Source organism: Typopeltis vanoorti, chromosome 16, assembly GCF_054136105.1.
Source record: "Typopeltis vanoorti isolate ZY-2024b chromosome 16, IOZ_Tvanoo_1.0, whole genome shotgun sequence".
NCBI lineage: Eukaryota > Metazoa > Arthropoda > Arachnida > Uropygi > Thelyphonidae > Typopeltis > Typopeltis vanoorti.
Window position 1 is genome coordinate 103,139,369 of NC_143564.1, and position 24,833 is coordinate 103,164,201.

At 36.0% G+C, this 24,833-nt stretch overlaps 1 protein-coding gene across 2 annotated transcripts in view; it reads right to left on the bottom strand.

The window, feature by feature from the left end:
- The window catches only part of LOC150098229 (dimethylglycine dehydrogenase, mitochondrial-like), a 260,147-nt gene that overhangs the window by 89,130 nt on the left and 146,184 nt on the right, over nucleotides 1–24,833 (bottom strand). For both annotated transcript variants that reach the window (XM_090405924.1, XM_090405925.1), the window contains exon 8: nucleotides 3,515–3,713. In XM_090405924.1, coding sequence (XP_090262050.1) covers nucleotides 3,515–3,713 — 199 coding nt within the window. The remainder of the gene's footprint in view (nucleotides 1–3,514; nucleotides 3,714–24,833) is intronic.

Genomic DNA, 24,833 nt, shown 5'->3' on the forward strand with positions numbered 1-24,833 from the left:
GAGGGATTGCTGTAATAGTAATAAAAAGTCAAGCATGTAAATGGAGATGAGCTGGCCATATTAGTAGACTTCCAGGTGAAAGGTGGATAAAATTAGCAATGGGTGGATACCAAGAGAAGGAAAGGTCACCAAGGAACAAGATGCAGGAATGATCTAGAAAGGTTTGACACGAAATGGTGGATATTAACCAGTGGCGGCCCATACATAAGCACTGCGACACTTCAGCACCCCCAAGGAAAAAATGAAAAATTTAAATTTTGTTTGTGTTTATAAATAATAACAATGCTCACAACATTATATAAATGCAATACAACATGTTAAAGCCTACAGCTTATGTTTTGACATTGATTGAGTAGTTAATAATTGGAATTGTTCGATTAACACTTAAGATTACGAAACAAGTGCACTGTGACCTAACGCTGATATTCGTTTGTGCTTGTCATTGCACGTTATGTCATTCAGACACTGCCCAAATGGCAGTGTATTTTTAGTATCCTTACACACATTATTTCTGTGAGATATGAAACGTTTATTACTGGTGCATGGTGAACTATTTTTTGTCAATATTATTTTATTTTGTTAAAATAACATATCATTATTTATTTATTATAGATACACGGCTGAATTATGACGAGAAATATGAAACAGTGAAAATATGAAAAGAATATAATTCTTTTCATATTTTCACTGTTGAAAATATGAAAAGAATTATATTTTTTCAATTATCGTTACACGAAACAAAAGCACTGAGATCTAACGCCGATATTTGTTGGCGCTTGTCATTGCACATTACATCATTCAGACACTTCCCAAATGGCAGTGTATTTTTAGTATCCTTACACACGTTATTTCTATGAGATATGAAACATTTATTATTGGTGCGTGTACGTGGCGAACTATTTTTTGTCAATATTATTTTATTTTGTTAAAATAACATATAATTATTTATTTATTATAGATACAAGGCTGAATTATGACGAGTGTCACTGTTAAAAATATGAAAAGAATTATATTTTTTTCAATTATCATTACATGAAACAAATGCACTGCAATCTAACGTCGATATTCATTTGAGCTTGTCATTGCTATTGATACAAAATGTTTATTATTAGTGTTTGTTCGTGGTGAGGATGAAATATTTTTAATAAAGCAATTTTTAATATGTAAATTTATTTATTAATAAATTCGTTACTGATTAGAATTTTTTTTTTTTTTTGGTATGTGCAACACTCCCACTTAAAATTTTCACCGGCTGTCACTGATATTGACTAAAGATAGACCAAACTGGAAAGCTAAGAGGAGACCTATATCCAGCAGCAAATGGAAAAAGGCTAAAGAAGAATAATATGATAAAAAGCCAAATATTATGAAAATGGGTAGGAAAATATTGACAAATCCCTATGGAGATACAGAACAAGTAAAACACTTCAAGTATTTAGGTAAAATTTTTAGAGAAGACAGAAAATTAAATATAGAAATAGGTAACAGAAATACCAACTATAATAACAGAAATACAGACTGAAATACTAAACTGTTAGCATAAGAATGGCATTTAAACTGATTTTAACTTATGATTGTGCTTTGATTATGATATTCTGATAGATTGATCTGAAAACAAGTTAGAAATAAACAGATGATCAAAGACTAGAGACTACATATATGAGAGTTTTGAAAAAAAATTAGTGAAATGAACAAATAGTATCAATGAGCAGAATTACATTAAAAATGAAGGTATCAGAAAATAATTTGACATCATTAGCATTCAATAATGTATAAGTAGAGCTAATCTGAGGCAGAATATTTACTGAAATGAATGGAGGATAAATGGGAAATAAAAGATTGGTAAAATACTGTGCAATGCAAAAATAACAGGAAAATATTCAGAGGAATAACACAATTAAGTGGAATGATTCAAGAAGTAGTCAACAAGATTTCAGAATGCTGATCATGCAATAGTAGATTAATTTGAAATAAAACTATTGAGAGGATGCTAAGGTTTCACTGGCCTGAGAGCTGTTTCAAACTGGTTGGTTTTCATCAGAGACCAGGCAAGATAGTTTTTGCTCTCTCTTAAGGTTTCTGCCTAGTATCTGATGAAAACCAACCAGAAACAGTGTCAGGCCAGTGAAACCTTATCAAAATGGACCAATAGGAGCAAATATACAGACGATTGGACATAGCGATTGTATCTTCTAAGGTCTGGCTAGGGCAACTCGACTATGGCAAAACTTTTATAGTTTCTGTATTCAGCTTTGAAATAATGCTGGCTTTAATATCCACTTGGTTTTTATAATAATACACATGTCTGAAAGGAAACATGCTTTGCATTAGGGAATACTAAGGCAATTAATGTGAAGTAAACAGCTTCTGTATAGAGTATCTAGTTGTGAAGATCCTTCACATGCAATCTGTTTACTTACACTTGAATAAAGGATTAAACAAGGATATAATTTCTTGTCAAGTATAATTTACTTGGCCTATAATACTGATGCTACCACTTTAGCACCACCTTTATGCAAACTGGACTACTATCTTATCCTCTTGATCATTTACATCTCTCATTAAACAATCCAATCAATGGCACTCTTAGTTCCTTAGCACATTCCCTTAAAACATAACGAAATATTTTGCAGTTCTTACTGCATTGCTGAATCCAGAATATTTATCATCATTATCTATGCGGTAGGATCAGTGACCTGCCATTGATAGCTAAGTAACTTAACTTTCATAAGAACCCTAATAAACGACATGATAGGGTAGTTAAATCTCATCTATAAAGTCAGCTATGTTTATCAAAGCATGTCTTCTGTGGCCAGTTTGTTCGGTCTTTTGGAATGAAGAACTTGAATTTCCAGGGGAAAAAAGACCCTACCACCTGCACATGGGCCTGGCTAACTCACATGCAGAAGAAAAGTCCTTATAAAGGTTCCTTGCATCCTAGAGAGGATTTGATCCCAAGTCTTCCAAATCAAAGGACATCGTTGCTAAAGATTGAGTTCAGGAAGCTCCAAAGCACATAATATTCCAAATACATATTTGAAATCCATCAACCTGTCTCTTTGCCTCTCCAAATAGCACCAATATGAAACAATTAAAGTGATTATTAAACAATTCTGCTAGTTCTTCTCTGCAATCAGGTCCCAATCATCCCATCCAACAAGATCATTTTTCAATCATTGCTTCTCCTCCTGCTGATCACATGCCAAAAGAACTCGGGAAATTTCCTGAGCATTCAATGCTAGTAAGTTATTTTACAACAACAAAAAAAAAAAAAAAAAAATGTTATATTTAATTATTCTTTCTGCTACATAAAGAAGCTCATATTTGCTATGATATGATTGCATGGATAAAAAATTGGTATTTATTATCAGAGACAAGCTAACTCTTTGTTGAATTAGTTTGTCTGTATATTTAAATCAGTATTTACCACTGTTAATGATGTATATTTAGCTAATTAAACAGAAAGTTTTAAAATTCTATATTTTTTTCCTTTGGATATCATACATAAACTTACCCAAATCCAACTGCTAACCATAGGTTTGGTGCATCAAGACATGGTCCAAGCAAAGGGATCAGGTCTGGTGTATACATTATAGGACCCGAAATAACAGTCTGAATATTTGCTGCTTTTAATACTGGTACCAAATCCATTGCAATCTCCAGATTGCTAGTCAGCCTGTCCAAATCAGGTTGAAAAAGTTCTTTGCCAAATCCTAAAATATATCATCAAAAGAAGGAGACATCAAAAGAAGGAGAGGAAAAGCAAAAGGTTCGCATACAAAATGTAAATACAGTAGCATTCCATCTATCCAGCAATATTAATCTAGTGCTTCAAATGATAGTAAGTGTACTGAGTGAAAAGACACGTTTGTTACCTGCCAGTAGTGTTAATCTCTTCAAGATAGGGCCATTGCTGTTTAACTTGTATGCCAATAATATTGGCAAAGATTTGGATGGGGATATTCAATTGTTTGCAGATGATACAAAGTTGGGATGAACTATGAAGAGTAGAGATGTTGTGATCATACAAGAAGACTTGAGTAAATTAAGGGAATGGGGATGCAAGTTCAATGTTGCAAAATGTAAGGTTTTAAAATTTGGGAAACAAATATGGGATGTAGAATTTATGCTTGGTGGGAATATATTGTTGGAGGTGGAGAAAATAAGAGATCTTGGGGTGATAGTGGATAAGGATCTGAAATTTAGGGAACACATTGCCAAAATTGTTTGAGGACAACACAAAGAATTCTGGGAATAATGCAGAGGACACTGACTTGTAGAAGTAAGGAGATTCTTGTTCTATTGCATAGGACTTTGATTTAGGCCACACATGGACTACTGTGCACAGATTTGGTCATCTGGTTTTTTAAAGGATGAAGAGATATTGGAAAGGGTCCAGGGTGACTGACTAAGGTAGTTTCTGATCTCTGGAATGTCAAATGTAAAGAAAGGTCGAGAAGATTCAATCTACAGTCTAGTGGATAGGAGGAAGAGGGGTGATATGATAGATACCCACAAGTTAGTAAGGGGTTGTTATAGGATCAATGTTGGAGAGGTTTCACAGAAAACAGTGGGAGATCAGGTGAGAAGCAGGTGTTTTGCATGCTGAGTTGTGAATGATTGGAATGCCTTTCCTGAGAGGGTGGTGTCTGCAGAGAATTTGAATGTGTTTAAAGCTTAGTATAATAAGCTGTGTTTATGACAAAAGGACCTCCTAGATGAGTCTTTGACTCCATGGAGTCTTGAGATAATAATAATAATAATAATAATAATAATAATAATAATAATAATAAAAAGATCTATAGCACATGATTTAGCTGCTTTCTGTATTAAGAGCTTTATGTTTTATACCAAATACGAATACTGAACTCATTTTATGTTAAAATTCCAAGTAAGCTGGATAAAGGAAACAGAAATACTAAAAAATTACTGGATTTTACTGAGGCACTCAACAGGATAATACATGGAAGGTAGTTGCACATAAACTGGAGCATTTGTAATGGAAAATAAACCACCAATATGAATAAGAGGAAGATTGACACACATGTATCAAAAAGTAGTGTATGGAGGAGCTGAGTTTAAAAGACTGAGGATGACCAGTAAGGTACTACAAGGCACTGTCTATGGCCTGCTGCTGGAAAAGTACTAAAGGGAAATATCCTATAGTCATAAGGAATAATTCTGACATTGAGACATGTTAGATAATCTTAAGAAGCTGATGATCCAGGTTAATGATAATGAGTGCCAGTTCAACATTGCCAAATACAAACCTATGCATTTTGTCTGTTTGTTCTGAAGTATAATATGTCCTGAGGACATATTATACTGATGAGATTTTGTCCCAAGAAAATAATGAGAATGGGAATAATGTGAAAAACATATATACTGATATTTTTACAATTGACATTTGTAAGATTTCTTAATTGGCAAGTTGAGTGGGATAGACAACAGATTAATGAAATAGGGCTAGCTATTTGATACATACTAGAAAATTCTATATATGGAGGAAGAACAGTATCTCAGAAAAAGAGAATAACTAGAGAAAGTGCTTTCCTAGTTGGCCAAGTGGTTAGCATACCCATTCAAGCAACAGGCTGTAGGTTCACATCCTTCACTGGCACAGATGCATATGATTGAGAGTGCCATTTTAATGAACAAATATAAAGAGAAATGATAGTGGCATATGAGCCTCTCTCAAACAGTTCTTGGACTCTCTTGCAGTACCTGTAAAATAATAAAGATAAGCTTCAAAGCATCAAGTCAGTATCACATGACATTCACTATAGTGCTTTTAAGCTTACTATCTGAAAACTGATAATTGTGTCTAGGGACAGATTTAGAACAGCATTTCATCGAACTTGGCATTTCTTTATTCTTGAACACACCAGAGACTATCAAACCGAATTTTAATGTATGTGAATAAAATATCATTTATTCATTGTATAGAATTTATGGTGACAAAAACATTTAAGTGTTAGAGCAATTACTTTACTTATAATTAAGAAAATCACACTTGACATTTCGGTCTCTATATCGAGGTCATCATCAGAAAATCATACATATGTACAAGACCCAAGCTACATGACACTACACAAAAAGCTAAGTTAAATATAGCTGCTTTGTTAATCATTTATGCAAGCCTGACCTCTGGTGAAAAAAAAATCAGCTAATGCCTTTTATTCCCTTGTAGGGAGTAGGCAAGGCCGTTTTAGCTCTATCTAACTTTTGGAGACTGAGTGGGCAGTTCAATCTCCACTGGTAGCCAATCAGAGATAGATGGCCCAAGACTATCACTAATTACACATGGCATCTGGTGAAGAGAGGCAGCTGACAAGTGCTACTATCTCATGGTTCCTCCCCCTAACAATATTTTTTAATGTCTGAAATAGTGCAGGTTCTATGGTCGATTTTCATGAGTTTATGGGAGAAAAAACCTGCTTGCCTGTGCCAGAGATCAACTAACTCAGGAACCAGTCAAAGAAAGGCTTAACAAAAGTTCCTCTAGTGGAAACTAAAATTACTGGCTTTCAAGATGTGTCTTATTATGTCTGTAAGTTTCTTTATTAGATTGGAAGAACAAAAAGAAGCAATAAACAAAAAAATTCAACTGAATTAGATGGTATAAATGCAGAGCTTTGGAAATACAGTGGAGAATGTTTGCATCAAAGATTTTTAAATTTAATAAGTAACTGTTGGAGGAAATGTAAGATTCCATCAGATTTGTCAAAAGCTAAGGTTTTATCTGTATTTAGGAAATAGAGATGACTGTGAACATCACAGAGGAATCTTCTTCTTCTTTCACTACACGTTATTCCTGCTTTCTATGCAGGGTCCGCGTGTTACTTAGATGCGACTTCTTGTTAATACTACTCCCAACCGACCTGTCGCCTGGTCTGCCGCTGGGGGGGGATATATTTTTGACTGAAGAGGCATATGTTCACGGGGCTGGTTTGCCTGCTTGCGGGATGAAAAACGCCAGATAAACTGGCAGAAAAAACCCTACTGCCTGTGCCCAAGACCAGCTAACTTGGCTATGCCTGAGGAAGATCCTCAAATTCCTCACGTCTATGATGGGAATTGAACCTGGGATACTCCTTCACCAGGCATATGGTTGCGAAGCACAAAGCCACTAGGCTAACCGTGCGGACAAACATTACAAAGGAATAAATTCATTAAATACAGGGTGCAAAATATACAGTAAAATTTTTGAATAAAAGACTTAGAAATATTGTTTCTAAGAAGAACAAAATCATTTCAGACATGGAAGACCATCTATAGACAATTCTGGGGATAGTTTTCGGTATTGAGACCACATGTTTATTAAACAATAAAAAATAAAAGAATAATAATAAAAAAAAAAAAACAAGTTTCGTGCATTGTAAGACTTACATCATCAGAGGTAATGGTGTTTAAAAGTTTAACATAACAACCAAAGATTATTGATAATTAATAGTCAATTAGTTGTTTTTTTGATTTCATAACTGTTCATTAATTGAGAACTGAATAAAAAATGATACGTTCGTTACTGTATGCTTGTTGGAACCATGCTATTTGTTGCCACGTTCTGTGACTCACACGTGTTATATCCAGGGTCCGAGGCAGTTGAATTTTTGATAAAGGCAGACCAGACTGGATGTAAAATCAAGTCTTGATTTTTATCACATTGTGTAGGAATTCTAAGCATTTTTGCAGCTTCTTTAAATTTTCTTGTGAAACAGTTGTTATCAACATATGGCATGTTTGTCTGTTGCCAGGGTACTTGATGACCAGTAGTAGTTGTGTGGAATTCTTAGCCTGATTTGTGTTCCCTTCTTTTTTTTTTTTCCCATCTTTTATATGTTCAGCCATGCGGATCTCTCCTGACCTTCTCGTCTGGCCTACATAACAGATGCCACAAGAGCAGTGAATCTGATAGATGCCTGGTTTTTTCATGGGATGATGCAGAGGTTTTGGTGGATGTAGGAATCTTGATATTTTTTGTAAAGGAAGAAAAGCCACTTTTATATCATACTTGTGGAGTAATGTAGCAATTTCCATGACATGAAGAGTTGGATAAGATGTGATACTAGAGTAAACAGTAAATGCAATGATATGAAATAAGTATAAGGCATGGTGTAACAAATAGTGTAGTAGTAGAAGATAGAATGAATAGACCACCAATAATGAATCTTCTGATTTCTATGAGGGTTTGAAATAATACTGTCAGAAAAATAAACATAGGTGCATCCATCAATCATTCAGTGTCTCTGGTTTTAAAGACCTGGGTTTGAATCCAGCCTAAGATTGATGAAGAGCTTTTCACAATTGAGGGTGACTCACCTTGTCTCATATAAAGATCATAGAGGGATTCTTTTCTACCAAGAAACTAAAGTTTTTCATCCTATAAGACCCACAAAATGGTCAGAGGCTTATATCTTTGAAGTCGAAGATATTAAACAATGAAAGAAATTAAGCATAATACATTAAGCAAAAGGCAAAATTGCATACATCTGCATAAACTCTAAGAAAGTGCTAAGAGCAGAAATAGCTCCAGATCAATGCTAAATCAAAAGAACTCAAATGTGAAGCTACAAAAAAAAAAAAAAAAAAAAAAAAAAAAAAAAAAAACCCTCAAATCATCACTGTGTAGGTTATCTAAAACAATTTTTAAAAAATCAGAAAAATGCTTCTTTTTATCTTTTAAATAAACATAATGTTTAGAAATATTAAGTTGGGTCTTATTTCATCTTGGAACACTCTGACATGAATTTCTATACCCTACAGAATATACCTCAAATTGAAAAAGCAAAATTCAAAAATTTTTTCTTTGTTAACTTATCTTTTTTGTCAACTTCAGAAATGAATGCCTATTTAAGTGGTAGGGAATTTTTATGTTACTCATCAATGTTTCATCACTATAATTTTACCAGATTAACGCACATGGGGCTTTTCAAATGGTAGAACAAGGAACCATATCTGGAAGTTGCAAAGGAAAGTAGTATGTAAGAGAATAAGAAGTAAGTTTTTGCATGGACAGTGTCAGGAGCATAGAATGCTGAGATGGTGGTGAGAGTGCAAACAGTCAGTGAATTTAAGGAGTGGTACAACAGTCTTTGTGCTGTCTAAAGATGGACCTTTTACAATTAGGCTTGTGATTTCATGGAGGACCTAAATAATGATATTTTTATTACCGTTATTATTAACTAACCTCAATAAAGTCAACAACTATTGTAGGAGGTCACTCAACTAGCCCCATACCTCTCATACTATACCATTTCCACATATAAAACCTATTCCTCACTCCCTTGCCCATCACACCTTTACTTTTAATCTGATAAAAACGCATAAAAATTTAAAAGACTACCTCTTGTCAAATCCACTAAAGCTAGTAACTTACATTTCCTTAAATTATGACATTATTATTATTATTCTGTGACACCTCCAAGGAGTTCAAAGACCCATCGAGGGAGGGCACCTACTCTACAATTCTTTGTCTCCACCACTTCATCAACTAAGTACAATGAATGCCAATTTGTCTATATGCAGAACAAAGGACCCAAGTTTCCAGGAGAAAAACCCTACTACCTCTGTATGAGGTTGGCTAACTCACCTTCAATTGAAAAGAAAAAACATATAAAGATTCCTCTGTCATGATAAGAATTGAACTTAGGCCTTTTCCAATTCAAGGGTGAAATGTACTGTCATTCTTCCAAATGTGCTACGAAGGGGCTCAAAATGTAACATTAAAAATTCTGAAAAGTCTAAATTTTACATTTGTTAGTCTTATATTTCCTGAAATCATAACATAACATTCAAAATTCTGAAAAATGTAAATATATGTTATGCATGGAAAGCATATGATGAATGGAGACCTGCAATAAAAACAGGAGGAAAGAAATTAAAGAAGAATGAGCATTACATTTTAGCATCTCTATAGATGATGTAGTTATAGGGATTGAATGTGAAGGGTTTAGTATTTTCAGGGAAGATAGAGAAGATAAGATGGATGGAGAAGTACTGCTATAATAGCAGATAAATTGCAACCAAAAAGAATAGCAGACATGCAGGAAGGAGGCTGTTCATTTGAAACAATCTGGTGTGAGATTAAAACCAATAAAACAAAATATACAGTAGGTTGTTGCTATAGGCAAGGGAGTTCCACAGATGATCTGGAAGATATGTATCGCCAAATCAGTACAATGAGTACAGGTTGAGTGATTATTATGGGGGACTTCAACTATGGAGATATAGACTGGAAGGAAGAAAGATCACATGGCACGAAGGAAATAGAAGTTATACACCTGCTGAAGGATAATCACTTAAGGCAGCATGTGATGGAGGAGACTAGGGATGGGAGAGTACTGGACCTGGTCATAGGATCAGGAGCTATCCATAACCAAGGTGACAACATTGCCTCCAATTGATGATAGTGACCATGTGGTCTTGACTTGGGAAATTGTAAAACATGAGGAATATTCTAGAAAGAAGAGAATTTGTGGAACTAGAAGACAGGTGTGATTATGATATGCTTAGGAAAAAAGCTTAAATCTGTACTATAGCATGAAACATTGCAGGGTAAGGATGTTAGTAGTGCAATGGATATAGTTAAGGGTCATCTAGAGGAAGCAGTAATTGTATACCTAGGGTAAGGAGAGTTAATCGGGTAGGAGTTAGATGGATGAATAATATCATTAAGCACAAGCTGCAGAAGAAGAAAATTCTGTGGAGGGTATATAAAGAGAAAGGTGACCAGCAAACTCATGAACAGTACAAGGCTCAGGTATGAAACGTAACCCGCATGACAAGGAAGGCAAAATCAGATTATGAGAAGAATTTAGCTGAGCAGGCCAAATGAATTCCCAAAGAGTTCTTTCATTATGTGGCAAGTAGGAAGAATAACTATGGAAGATTAACCTTAATGAGTGATGATGAGGGTCACGAGGAGACAGAAGTAGATAAAATAGTTGAGTTACTGAGTGACAACTTTGCAAGCATATATTGTCCTACTCAGTTTACTATTTTAACCTATGTGATAGATGGTAATGTGGGAAAAGAGATGGATGAATTGGAGATTCTTAGGATAGTACAGAATCTCAATGTAAATACATCTGTGAGATTAGATGGGATATCTGCTAGGGTTCTGCGAGAATGTGCAAAGGAACTGGCAATGCCTTTGACTAAGTGGTTTAATTTAAGTCTCTGTTCTGATAGAGTTCCAAGGGAGTGGAAAGATGGCAAAATTATTCCTATGCATAAGAGAGGTTCTAAGACTACAGTAGCAAATTATAGACCAATCAGTATCTCAGGCATGGTGGTAAAAGTACTAGAAAAATTGGTAACAAAGAGAATTCAAGAATGGGTAGATAAAAATATGACACTGTATGAGGGTCAACGTGGCTTTGTGAAGGGTCGGTCCTGCCTTAGTCATTTATGAACTTTTTTAATAGAGCAACAGCTGAGTTGGATAAAGGAAATCACTACATGATGATTTTGCTGGATTTTGCAAAGGCATTTGACAGAATACCACATGGAACACTGTTACGCAAATTAGAACAAATGGGGATGGATATGACACTGGTTAAGTGGATAAAAGGATGGCTACTGGACAGATATCAAAAAAGTAGTACAGGGTGTTTCAAAAAGAATGTCCCGATTTGAAAATTATATATTTTTGTACATTTGTACAAAAGTACATATGTACATTGTACATTTGTAATTGTGGTGAGTGAAACTTTAGGCCTTACTTCATACTTGGTGATTTATTTTGTAACTGTACCACATTTTCATTATTAAATATAATTTAATAATGAAAATTAAATCGGGTCATTTTTTTTGAAACACCCTGTATATGGAGGGGCAGAATCGAGATGAAAACAGGTGACTAGTGGTGTGCTACAAGGTTTAGTTCTGGGACCACTGCTGTTTAATTTGTACATAAATGATATAGGAAATAACCTGGAAGGAAATATTCAGTTGTTTACTGATGATGCAAAATTAGGTAGAGTAATAGTTAATCAAGGTGATGTGGAGAGCTTGCAGGAAGATTTAAATAGGCTGTCGGTATGGGCAAAAGTTAATGGGTGTCAGTTTAATGTCAAGAAATGTAAAGTTATGTATTTTAGGATAAATAGATCACAAGCTGCATATCATATTGATGGCACTGTACTTCAGGAAACGTATGAAGCTAGAGATTTACGGATGGGGGGTAGACAGAGAGTTAAAGTTTAGAGGACGTATTGCTAAGGTTGCTAAATTAGCCCATAACATTACTTGACTAGTGAAGAAAACATTAACAAGTAGAGATATGGAAGTTGTAATTCCTCTTTATAAGGCCTTGATATTCCCACATCTGGATTACTGTGATCAAGTCTTGTACCCTGGGTTTCTTGAGGATGAGGAAGCAGTGGAGAGGATTCAGAGGTGAGTGGCCTGTGGAATGTTCACTATGAGGATAGACTGAAGGTGTGTGGATTGCAGAAGTTGGTTTATAGGAGAAAAAGAGGAGATATGATAGAGACATTTAAGTTGCTTAAAGGATTTTATAGGACAGATGCAGAAAAAATGTTTCAGCACTTGGCTAGAGGGGCCAGAACAAACAGTCATCCCTGGAAGTTGAATAAATGTGTGGTTAGTAGGAGTGTAAGGACTATATTTTTTGCTTGGAGAGGTGAATGAGTGGAATGGGTTTCCAGAGTCAGTTGTCAGTGCTTTGTCTGTTAATAGGTTCAAGGAGAGGTATGATAGATTGTGTGGATTAATTGGGTCTCCTGCAATGAGTCTTTGGACTCCATGGAGGTGTCCACATAATAATGTTAATAATAATATAGCACAGCTAGTAGGATGAAGGGATGTTGTCCTGTCAAGTGTCATCTCCATCCAGGAGGTTGACTATTATGGATTTTAGACATTATGGATCTGCAGCCACGTGTAGTAGAAAGATAACATGGAGAGCTTTTAATCTCTCCCATCTTGTAGAAACAGTAGTGAATAATGCACATTGTGATCAGTTGGATCTGTGAAAATCAGGATAGGTTGTAATCAAGGTCTCATGAGAGGAATCACACTTGAGAGGTGGCACAGTCTGAACTGATTATAAATCCAAAAATGAGTTTCTATATTTGATTACAAATCTTTAAAAGTATCAGAAATAAAAGGAATAATGTGTGGCAATAACTTGACCAACTTACCAACAAATTAGTTATATAAGTAAAAAATAGATCATATGTTGCTTATATGGATGGTAGCAGTGTATTGACCATCCACAGGCATATAGATGAAGGAATATGTTATTTTCTGTGAAAATGGAAAAACTAAAGGAAGGGGTATAGAGGAACTGGATCAGTGATTGAGATGCTTGGAGGAAAGAGTAGCAATACTCTGAGATGGTAGGTGTAAGGTGGGGAGTGCCCATAGCAAATAAAGCAAAGCACAGTGTAAAATTAGTTAAACAAATATCATGGGAAGACTTTGGTAAAAACATTGAAAATCAGTATCTGGAAGGTTTTCTGGAAAATCTTCCCGTTACTGATTTCCCCAATACTGGAAAACCTTCCCGATTGAGTGCTGTAAAAGGAATCAGAGATGATAAAGGTGACATCTTGATAAATGATGATAAAGGTGAAAACTGAAGATAAAGATATTCTAGTCGTCTGGAGAAATTACTTTGAAAGACTACTAAATGAAACTAGCAGTGTCAGCATGGTGGTACTTGAAGTAGAAATATATCAATACTTGAAGTAGAAAAAGTCATCAAAAAACTTAAATTTCGAGAGGCAGCTGGAGTAGATGAAATTCGACCAGAAAGCTCAATTATGAAAGTATCAAAGTTTAAAAGTTACAGTGGCTGCACTACCTAATTCAGAAGCTTGGTCAGAAGGTTGAATTCTGGATGATTGGACCAGAGCTCTCATAGTATCCATCTATAAAAAGGAAAATAAAACTGAATATGAGAATTACAGAGTATTTCCCTACTGCACATACCTAGCAAGATTTATGCATGTATACTCGAGAAACAGCTAAGAAAAATCGTTGAAGGGAAGCCTGGTAAAGAACAAGTAGGATTCAGGCCAAACAGAGGTTGTCAGGATCAGATTTTCACTTTAAAACAAATAGTTGAGAAATCATATAACGAGGATTCATATTTAAGTTTTGTTGATCAGAAGAAGGCATATGACAAGTTGCCAAGAGGAAATCTCTTCAAAACACTACAGTTATATGGTGTAAATGGGACATTATATGAAGCAATTCATGTCTCTATTTAAACTGCAAGTCAACAGTTAGAATTGAAGGAGGTAAAGGAAGATGGTTTGATATAAAATCAGGTGTGTGACGAGGGTGCATATTATCTCCACTGATATTCATTATCTATATGGATCACATTTTAAATAAATCCAGGACAGGTCTGGAAGATTCCCTGACTAAATTGAATAACTAATGTAATAAATTTGGCATGAAAATCAGCAATAAAAAAAGACAAAGACAATGAAAATAGGCAGAAAAAAAGACATCAGCTGCATCCTGAATGATGAACCTATAAACATTTCAGCTATTTAGGCACAATTTTCAGTGAAGATAGTAAATTAAATATAGAAATCATAAAGGTGGTATGGTAGGAAGTCAACTGAATAAATTTATATAGAGTAAGAAAGAAATTAGTCAAAACTAAATTAGCTGTATAAAAGACAGTGTTCAAATCAATTTTAACTTTTGGAACCGAGAGTTGGATTAGAAATAAAACACTTGATCAAAGACAAGAGACCTCTGATATGATAATTCTGAGAAATATTGAAGTGAACAGATGGCAGTATCAAATTAAAAATGAGGATATTAAAGAGAGAACTTGCCATTCTCTGCATTCAGTAATGTGCTAGTAGAGTTAATCTCATGGTATGATCACTTAAACAGAATGGGAGAAGAAAGATTAGCAAAACAAATATTCAACCTGGCAAAGTATTCTTTGCCGAGCTGACAGGAAAAGACCAAGAGGAAATCAAGATTTACATCTTGATTGATGCAGTAAAAAGTACCTTAAAAGACAGAAATATATCTGATAATATTGGAATCTTGACAAATAACAGATTGATTTCAAGGAAAATTGTTGATCAGAAGTTAGTAATGGTGTAACTTTTTCATATAGTACTATTATAATTATCCTGTATACCCCCAAGGTTGCATATCAGGAATTTGATGATGATGAAAATCTATTTCCATCAGAGATCACAATTCTCTTCCAACATTGCCTAAAACCTTCATTCTTCACTTGGAAAGGAAATTTTTACTACTGTATGCCCACAGATACGAGACCCTTCGACACTTCTGCACATGTCAGGAGGAGGAGAATCCATTCTGATAATAGGATAATCAATCTGTATTGTGGGATGAGTTGTTTATTATTACACGCTGGAAAATTAACTTTTCTTTTATGAACATTGTAGTTTTTAAAGTGGTAAGTATTTTGCTTGTATAACAGTTGGAAAATTTTACATATAAGCACGTGATTTTGCTTTATATGTAAATGACCAATTCGTACATCAGCTTATTTCTTTTTCCTCTTCAGCATGAATTCACTCTTCTTGGAAAGTTGCCAGACTAAGGTCTCAGATCTGTGGTCGGACAGTACCAAATATATATTCTTTGAATGGGCTCACCTATATTATCTCCAATCACCAACTTATACATGAAAAATATGAAGAATCAGCTATAGCACAAGCAACCTTAAAACCATATACATGTGGTGGAGATATGTGGTTGACATCTTTATTGTCTAGAAACACACCCAGAGAGACCTGGAAGATTTCAGTATTTCCTGAAGAATCAACATTTGCAAATAAAATTCGCATTAAAGGTAGAAAAAAATGGAAATGGAAAATTGCCATTCCCAGATATCCTTGTCAACAAAAACATCGCTGGAGGATTCTCATTAGAAACCTATAGGAAAGAAATCCATACAAGCAGGTACCTACAAGCAAGCTCATTCCAGTGCCCTCAACAAAAATTAGGTATAATCAAAACCTTCAAAAATAGAGCTTTGAGTATCTTTTGAGAGCTTTTGGAGGAAATTATTAAATATGATTTGAAGTTCTTGTTTTCATTTAATTAAAAAATGATGGCATCAAATGAAAACAAGAACTTTAAATCCTATTTTATCATTTCCTCCAAAATGGATACTCAAAAAAAGTATACTAAAGAAACTATTTTCTGATGAAACACCCTATGATAAAACAAAAATTAAAGCTTTCTGTACTGTCCTAAAGACAAAGTTCCATTTTATAAACATCTGAATGTATACAAGATTTCACTCTCTTGGGAAGATATACATAGGTCAGACTGGGAGAAGCTGTTTCGAAGTCTGTAACAAAGAACATATAGATGACATTGAAAACAAACAGGAAGAAAAAGGTGGAGTTGTAGTGCACATCCTCAAAGAACATCTCATGGTAAACTAGAAATCATCCTCCATGCCAGACTTAGAAGAGAATAATTTGACAGGTTTTTCAAGGGGTCTTCAGTGTCATTTGCTCAAAAGGCACATTAAACAGAAATCACAGAATGATCCATCATGGCATATGGAAATTAATATGTGTAAAATTAAAGACCTGTCCTATGACAGCAATCACATACAGAGTTTACACAACAATGAAGGGACTGCACATAACATGGCTAATGATACTCATGATTAGACTATCATTCTAGTCTTTCTATAGATATTAATTGCTGTTGAAAAAATTAATATTTTGCCATTTTTTATTTATGTTAGGTAACTTCATATATACAACAAAACATGTAGAGAAAATACATCATCATCATCATCAAATTCCTGCCATGTACCTTCAAAGGGTATACAGGATATGACAGTACTATATGAAAAAAATTACATCATTACTAACTTCCTATCTACAATTTTCCTCCAAATCAGTCTGTTACTTGTCAAGACTCCAACATCATCAGATCTTATATTTTTATTGTCTAAGGCACTTTGTACCGTATCAATCCACCTGCATCTTGGTCTTCCTCTGGGTCGTTTTGCTGCCAACCTGGCAGAGAACACTTGTTTTGCTAATCTTTCTTCGCCCATTCTGTTTAAGTGACCATACCACCTGAGATTAGCTCTGCTAACGCATTCCTGGATGTTGACAATGTTAAGTTCTTTCCTAATATCCTTGTTTTTAATATGATATTGCCATTGATGCCATCTGTTCATGCCTATAATCTTTCTGAGGACTCTCATATCTGCAGTCTCTAGTCTTTGGTCAAGTGTTTTACTTCTGACCCAGCTCTCAGATCCATAAGTTAAAACTGGTTTGAACACTGTTTTGTATACAGCTAATTTAGTGTTCCGACTAATTTCTCTCTTATTCCATATGAATTTATTCAATTGACTTCCTACCATACCACCTTTGCTGATTCTGTTGTCTATTTCTATATTTAATTTACCATCTTCAGTAAAAATCGTGCCTAAGTAGCTGATATGTTTCACTTGTTCCACAGGTTCTCCATTCACAACACAGTTGACATTTTTGATGATTCTGCCTATTTTCATTGTCTTTGTCTTTTTATTGCTGACCTTCATACCATATCTATTACAACAGCTATTCAATTTAGTCAGAGAATATTGAAGATTTGTAGCGGATTTATTTAGAAGTATAACATCATCCGCATAAAGCAAAGAGCTGACATTCTTCTTCTTATTGTGCTATCTTCTATCGAAGGTCAGCGACCATCTTGGTGAACAAACTGCGCTCTTGTGCTAATCTGAGCAGTTGTGCACTGCTCTTTCCTGTCCACGTCTTGATGTTGTCAAACTATGATATTCTTTTTCTTCCTCTAGTTCCTTTGCCACCAATTCTTCCTATCAAAATAGTTTGTAGAAGTTGGTATTTGCTGTTTCTCATGATGTGGCCAAGATATGATGTTTTTCGTTTCTTGATTATTTGTACAAGATGTTTAGCTTTGCAAATGGATTTTAAGACATCTTCATTGGTAATTTTTTCTGTCCATGATATCTTTAGCATTCTTCTGTATAGCCACATCTCAAAGGTTTCGATTTTCTTGATGGTTGTCGCCTTCAATGTCCATGTTTCCACTCCATAGAGCAGAATAGACCACACGTAGCATTTCAGCATTCGGCATCTGACTTCCATGTTTAGGTCTTTATTGCAGAATAGTGTTCTCATTTTCATGAAGGACTGCCGTGCGACTTCAATCCTTGTCTTTATATCTATTTCTGGATCCCACCGTTCATTAAGCCAGCAACCAAGATATTTATATCTTGACACTTCATCAATATTATTATTATTATTATTAAAACAAGACCTCATGGAGTCAAAGACTCATCTAGGAGGTCCTTTTATCTTACACACACATCTCATCATACCGTGTCTTAAACACATTCAAACTACTTGCAGACACCACGCTCTCAGGCAGGGCATTCCAATCACTCACAACTCTGCACGAAAAAAACCTGCCTCTCACTCCCTTACTCACACCCTCCTTATACAGTTTCCAGGGATGACCTCTGGTTCTCCCCTGATCTCCCACTATTCTCTGTAGAAATTCTCCACCATTGATCTTATAACAACCCCTTACCAACTTGTAGGTCTCTATCATATCTCCCCTCTTCCTTCTCACCACGAGACTCTGCAAATTACATCTTTTCAATCTTTCCTCATACTCAACATTCCAGAGGTCAGAAACTACCTTAGTCATTCGCCTTTGGACCCTTTCCAACACCTCTTCATCCTTCTGAAAACCCGGTGACCAAATCTGGGCACAATAGTCCAAGTGTGGCCTAATCAAAGCCTTATACATTGGAACCTGCCTCTCACTCCCTTACTCACACCCTCCTTATACAGTTTCCAGGGATGACCTCTGGTTCTCCCCTGATCTCCCACTATTCTCTGTAGAATTTCTCCACCATTGATCCTATAACAACCCCTTACCAACTTGTAGGTCTCTATCATATCTCCCCTCTTCCTTCTCTCCACGAGACTTATATCTTAGGTCTCTATCATATCTCCCCTCTTCCTTCTCTCCACGAGACACTATATTTTTCTCATTGAGTGTCAGTTTCATTGATGAGGCTGGATGTTTGCTGATGATCATGTATTTTGTCTTGTTGATGTTTATATTTATTCCCATTCTTTGGCTTTCTATGTATACTCTGTCAATGAGTTTTTGGAGATCCATAATATTATCTGCAATTAGCACGATGTCATCTGCATATCGAAGGTTGTTAACAATCTTTCCATTTATTGTGATTCCCTCTGAACATTCTTCCAATGCTTTTTTAAAGATTACCTCTGCATACATGTTGAACAGGAGTGGTGAGAGCACACATCCTTGTCTCACTCCTCTTTTGATGTTAATATCACTGGTGGTAATGTTGTCTAATTCAACGGTAGCTGACTGATTCCAATACAGATTTGTTATTAGTCTTATGTCTTGAGCTGACATTAACATCTCCAATTTTGATATGTTTAATACCACTTTCCTTCATAATGTGATCCATATAGATAATGAATAACAGAGGGGATAATGTACATCTTTGTCTCACACCAGATTTAACATTACACCATCTTCCTGTACTTCCTTCAATTCTAACTGCTGACTTACAACTCAAATAAAGACTAAGTATAGCTTGATATAATGCCCCATTGACACCATATAACTGTAGCGTATTGAATAGCTTCTCTCTTAGCACCTTGTCATATGCCTTTTCCAAATCGACAAAACTTAAATACAGATCTCTGTTATATTCCCATGCTTTCTCGACTATTTGTCTTAAAGTGAAGATCTGATCCTGACAGCCTCCATTTGGCCTGAATCCAGCTTCTTCTTCACCAAGCTTTTCTTCCACTATTCTTCTCAACCGTTTCTCAAGTATACTTGTATAGATCTTCCCAGGAACACTCAGTAGGGAAATACCTCTGTAATTCTCACATTCAGTTTTATTTCCCTTTTTATATATGGGTACTATGAGAGCTACTCCAATCATCAGGAATTCGTCCCTCTGTCCAGGCTTTCTGAACTATGCAGTGCAGCCATTGTAAGACTCTTATACCACCATACTTCAGCATTTCTGGTCGAATATCATCTACCCCTGCTGACTTTCCACATTTCAAGCCTTTGATGGCTTTTTCTACTTCAAGTATGGATTATGTATTCCTGACTGCATGACTGGTCAGTGTTTTTTACCACTGTGTTGTCATCACTGCTTGTTTCGTTTAGCAGTTTTTCAAAGTAATTACTCCATACTTCAAGGATATCTTTTTCTCCCGTTTTCATGTCACCTTTATCATCTCTAACTCCTTTTACAGCACTCTTTACACCATTCCTAAGCTTCTTCAACAACCTCTAGAATATTTTGCCACCTTCTTGATATTTATTTTCTATATTCTTGCCAAAGTCCTCCGATGACTTTTGTTTAGCTAGTTTTACACAGTGTTTAGCATTCTTGCATTTGTCTCTGTATTCTCTAAGAGCACAAGCTGACTTATTTGACAGGAACTTTTGATATGCTTTCTTCTTTTCCTTCACTGCCTCTTTAACTTCCTGTGTCCACCAGGGAGTTCTGATTTTTTTTTATCCTTGCAGATAACCTCACCACATGCCTCTCTGGCAGAATCAATCAATGTTTTCTTCAGAATTTGCCACTGAATCTCCAAGGTTTGATTCCTGTTCTCAAACTCTTTCATTTTTTCTTCAATAATCTTTGTGTATTTTAGTCTACAGTTCACATCTGAGAGCTGCTCAACTTTTATTCGCTTTAAAACTTTCTTACATGTTATTCTTTTCAATATGAAATTCAATTTTATCCTGCTTAAGACTAAATAGTGATCACTTCCAATTTCAAATCCTCTGTACACTCTGGTGTCCTGCACCAGGGAGAAAACATCACTATCAACAATAACATAGTCAATGAGACTTTTCTTATTCCTTGCCTCTTCTCTCCATGTGAATTTGTGCACATTTTTATGTTGGAACATGTGTTAGTATAATAACCAGTCCATGTCCTGAGCAGAAATCCAACTGATATTTGCCATTATTATTAGCTTTGCTCTTTTCTCCAAATTTTCCCAAAATATTTTTGTATGTCTCACAACCATTTCCTACTCTGCTATTTAGATCCCCAGCAAGAACCAACTTTTCCTTTTTCATTGTGTCAGTTGCTTTCTCTAAAGCATCAAAAAATTCCTCCACTTCTATCTTAGTAGAACTTTCTGTGGGACCATAGGCACAAATAAGTCTCATTGTCCAGTTTCCCATTCTCATATTTGCCCACATTACTCTACTTGAGACTGCCTGCCATTCAAGAAGATTAGACTCGTAATCTGTGTTGAATACTAAGGCTATTCCTTTTTTTCCTTGATTGTCATTGCCTGAATATAACATTTTGTATTTATTGCTCAGAAAGATCTCACCAGCTTTTGTCTTTTTTGTTTCAGTCACCTCTATTATGTCGATCTGGTACTTATCTAATTCCTCAGCTAGCTCCATTTCTTTGCCATTCAGGATTCTTATGTTGATAGTACCAATCTTTAACTCTGGTGATGTTGAGTTGGGGTTTGTTTTCAGATTTGTTCCAGTAGCTGACTTTTCACTGTTCGCCCTGGTTCCCTGGCGAAAACAACGGGGGCCTTGTGTAACCGGGTGATGCCCCAGCCGGCATGAAATTTTGTCATGTTTTACCATCATTTTTTATTTTGGTTTAACCAATAAGAATACAATTTGGTCGGCTAAATCCCAAATTGCCAGCCCATCCTCGTTCGTTCAGTATCCAAATAGATACCCAACAGGGTGCACCACAAGAAGGTGAGGATTGGACATTAGGTCAGAAGCCCTGGTTGGTTCTCCGCATTCCTTTAAAGGCTATGTGGAGGTCTCCTCTCAGTTATACAGCTTTGACCCTTAAGCACCCCTAGAGAAAATACATCTAGTATAAATAAACAATTGCATACAAGTTAAAAATCTGATTATCATCAGTAAAGGAAGGTGATGTTATCAAAGTATGGATAAGGTTTAAGGTCAATGAGAAAGGTCATGTAAAGTAATCTTTTATCAAGCAGTTTTGAAACAAGGAGTAATTTAAGAGTGAAAAACTAAGCTTAAGAGTATTTATTTAATCACATTGATACTTCCTACATATAGACTCTGATTTCAAATACCTTTGAAATCAGAGTTGACTGTGCTGGTAGGAACAAATGATTTGTAAGGAAGTGCAAATTAAGTAATGTGGGATTTGCAAGTGTTGCCAGAGACAATGAAGCAGAAGAGTGCAAGAGGGAAGTGTTTTGGCAGGTTGGCAGGCTAAAGGCCCAGAACAAGATGAAGATGTAGATGGATTGATACAGTGAAAAGTGCTTAAAAGTCAGAAATATACATCTGATAATGTTGGAGTCTTGAAAGATAACAGATTAAATCGGTGAAAAATTTTTAATCGGAAGTAACTTTTTCATGTATTCATAGTAATATAATTATCCTGTACATCCCCTGAGGATAAATATCAGGAATTTGATAATTATGATTGAATAACCTAACTCTGAATCCTCTGTCTAGAATGTGAAGAACTTTTATAATGACCTTCTCAACTGAAGGTAAGTTAGCAGGGCTCTTATGGAGGTAGCAGGGTTTCCTCCTCTGGAAAATGCAGATTTTTCATCCCACATACAGGCAACCAGCTAGAAGAACATATATATATATATGCAGATAAAATATATTCAGAAGACATAATAATACTAATCCTCTTATCCAACCAAATTTTAGAAACTAAGGACGCCTCACTAGTCATAAATTTAAGTGCCTGGAAATGCAATGGGTGATGAAGTTTGAGAAAATTAGTTTATAGAATTTGGAAGTTTTTCCACTTAGCTATATTATAAATTAAAGATACGAAGAAATTATATTCTTGGTTTATTATTATTCAGGCCTCCATGGAGTCAAAAGACTCATCACGGGAGGTCCTTCCTTGGAAACACAAAGTCTATGAAGACTCATTGTAGGAGGTCCCTTCTAGGAAACACAAAGTCTATCATACCACTCCTTAAACTCATTGACCAATCTCGCTCTCACCACTCTAATCACGCAATTCCATTATTCAACCACCCTCCATGCAAAAAAACCATTCCTACCCTCTTGCTCACAGTTTCCTTCCATAACTTCCACGGATGCCCCCCCCCCCTTGTCATCACGCCTTCCTGTTGTTCAACCAAGCGAAAGAACTCCCCAGTGTCAACCCTGTAACCAGCTCTCAACAGTTTAAAAGTCTCAATATCATATCACCTCTCCTTCTTCTATCCACCAAACTCTGCAGTCCATATTCCCTCAGCTGATCCTCATAATTAACATTGTACAGTCCTGAAATCATCTTTGTTATCGCATTTGTACCCTTTCCACAGTTAATTTATCCCCTTCAAATCCTGGAGACCAAATCTGTGAACAATAGTCTAAGTATAGTCTGATCAGGGTCTTATACAAAGGAATGATAACTCTATTATCTCTGCAGGTCAGCATCCTTCTCATTATTGCAGCAATCCTCTTTGTTACCTTCACCACCTTTACAATATGTCCCCTGAATTTCAGGTTTCTATCAATCATCAACCCCAGATCTCTTGTCTCCCCTACTTTCTCCTGTTTAACTCCTCCAATAGAGTATGCAGCATCCTATAGATGTGTCCCAAACCTCAAGACCTTACACTTTGCTGCATTAAACTGATACCCCCATTTATTTGCCCATCTTACTAGCTTATTCAAATCCTCTTGCAGGGCTACCACATCTGCATTATTACTAATAACCCTTCCCAACTTCACATCATCTGCAAACAACTGAATATCCCCCTGCAACCCACCAACAATGTCATTGATATAAATGTTAAACAATATAGGTCCTAGTACTGAGCCCTGTGGGACCCCACTTGTAACCCTCTGTCTCCTTGAAACTGCCCCACCATACACAACTCTCTGATACCTATCGGACAGCCAATCCTGAATCCAATTGACCAACCTGACATCCAAACCCATGTGCTGCAACTTAAATATCAGTTTATCATGTGGCACCCTGTCAAATGCCTTCGCCAAGTCCTAGAAAATGGCAGTATATGCTTTTCCCTCATCTACTGCTCTTGTAACTTTATTATAAAAGGCTAGCATATTACTAATACAAGAGTGCCCCTTCACAAATCCATGTTGACTCTCACAGATAACATTACCCTCATCTGCCCAATGCTGTATACGGTCCCTCACTAATTTCTCCAAGATCTAAACAGCTATTGATGACACACAAACTGGCCTATAATTAGACACTTCCAGTCTGCTACTGCCCTTATGCAATGGCACTATCTTACCTTCCTCCCATTCCCTGAGCACCTTTCCTGTAGCCAGACTTTCATTGAAAAGCCAGGTCAAAGGGGCTGTCATTTCTTTAGCACATTCTCTCAAAACTAGTGGTGAAATACCATCCAGTCCCACAGCTTTACTGACATCCCAAGTACTCAGTATTTGGAACACACCCTCCTCCTGCACCTCTAAACCTTGAACCTGTCCTATCCCTCTAGTATTAAAATTTACTCCTCTAGGATGAAATACGGGGTGCTTAAGGGTCAAAGCTGTATAAATGAGAGGAGACCTCCACATAGCCTTTAAAGGAATGCGGAGAACCAACCAGGGCTTCTGACCTAATGTCCAATCCTCACCTTCTCGTGGTGCACCCTGTTGAGTATCTACTTGGATACTGAACGAACGAGGATGGGCTGGCAATTTGGGATTTAGCCGACCAAATTGTATTCTTATTGGTTAAACCAAAATAAAAAATGATGGTACAACATGACAAAATTTCATGCCGGCTGGGGCGTCGCCCAGTT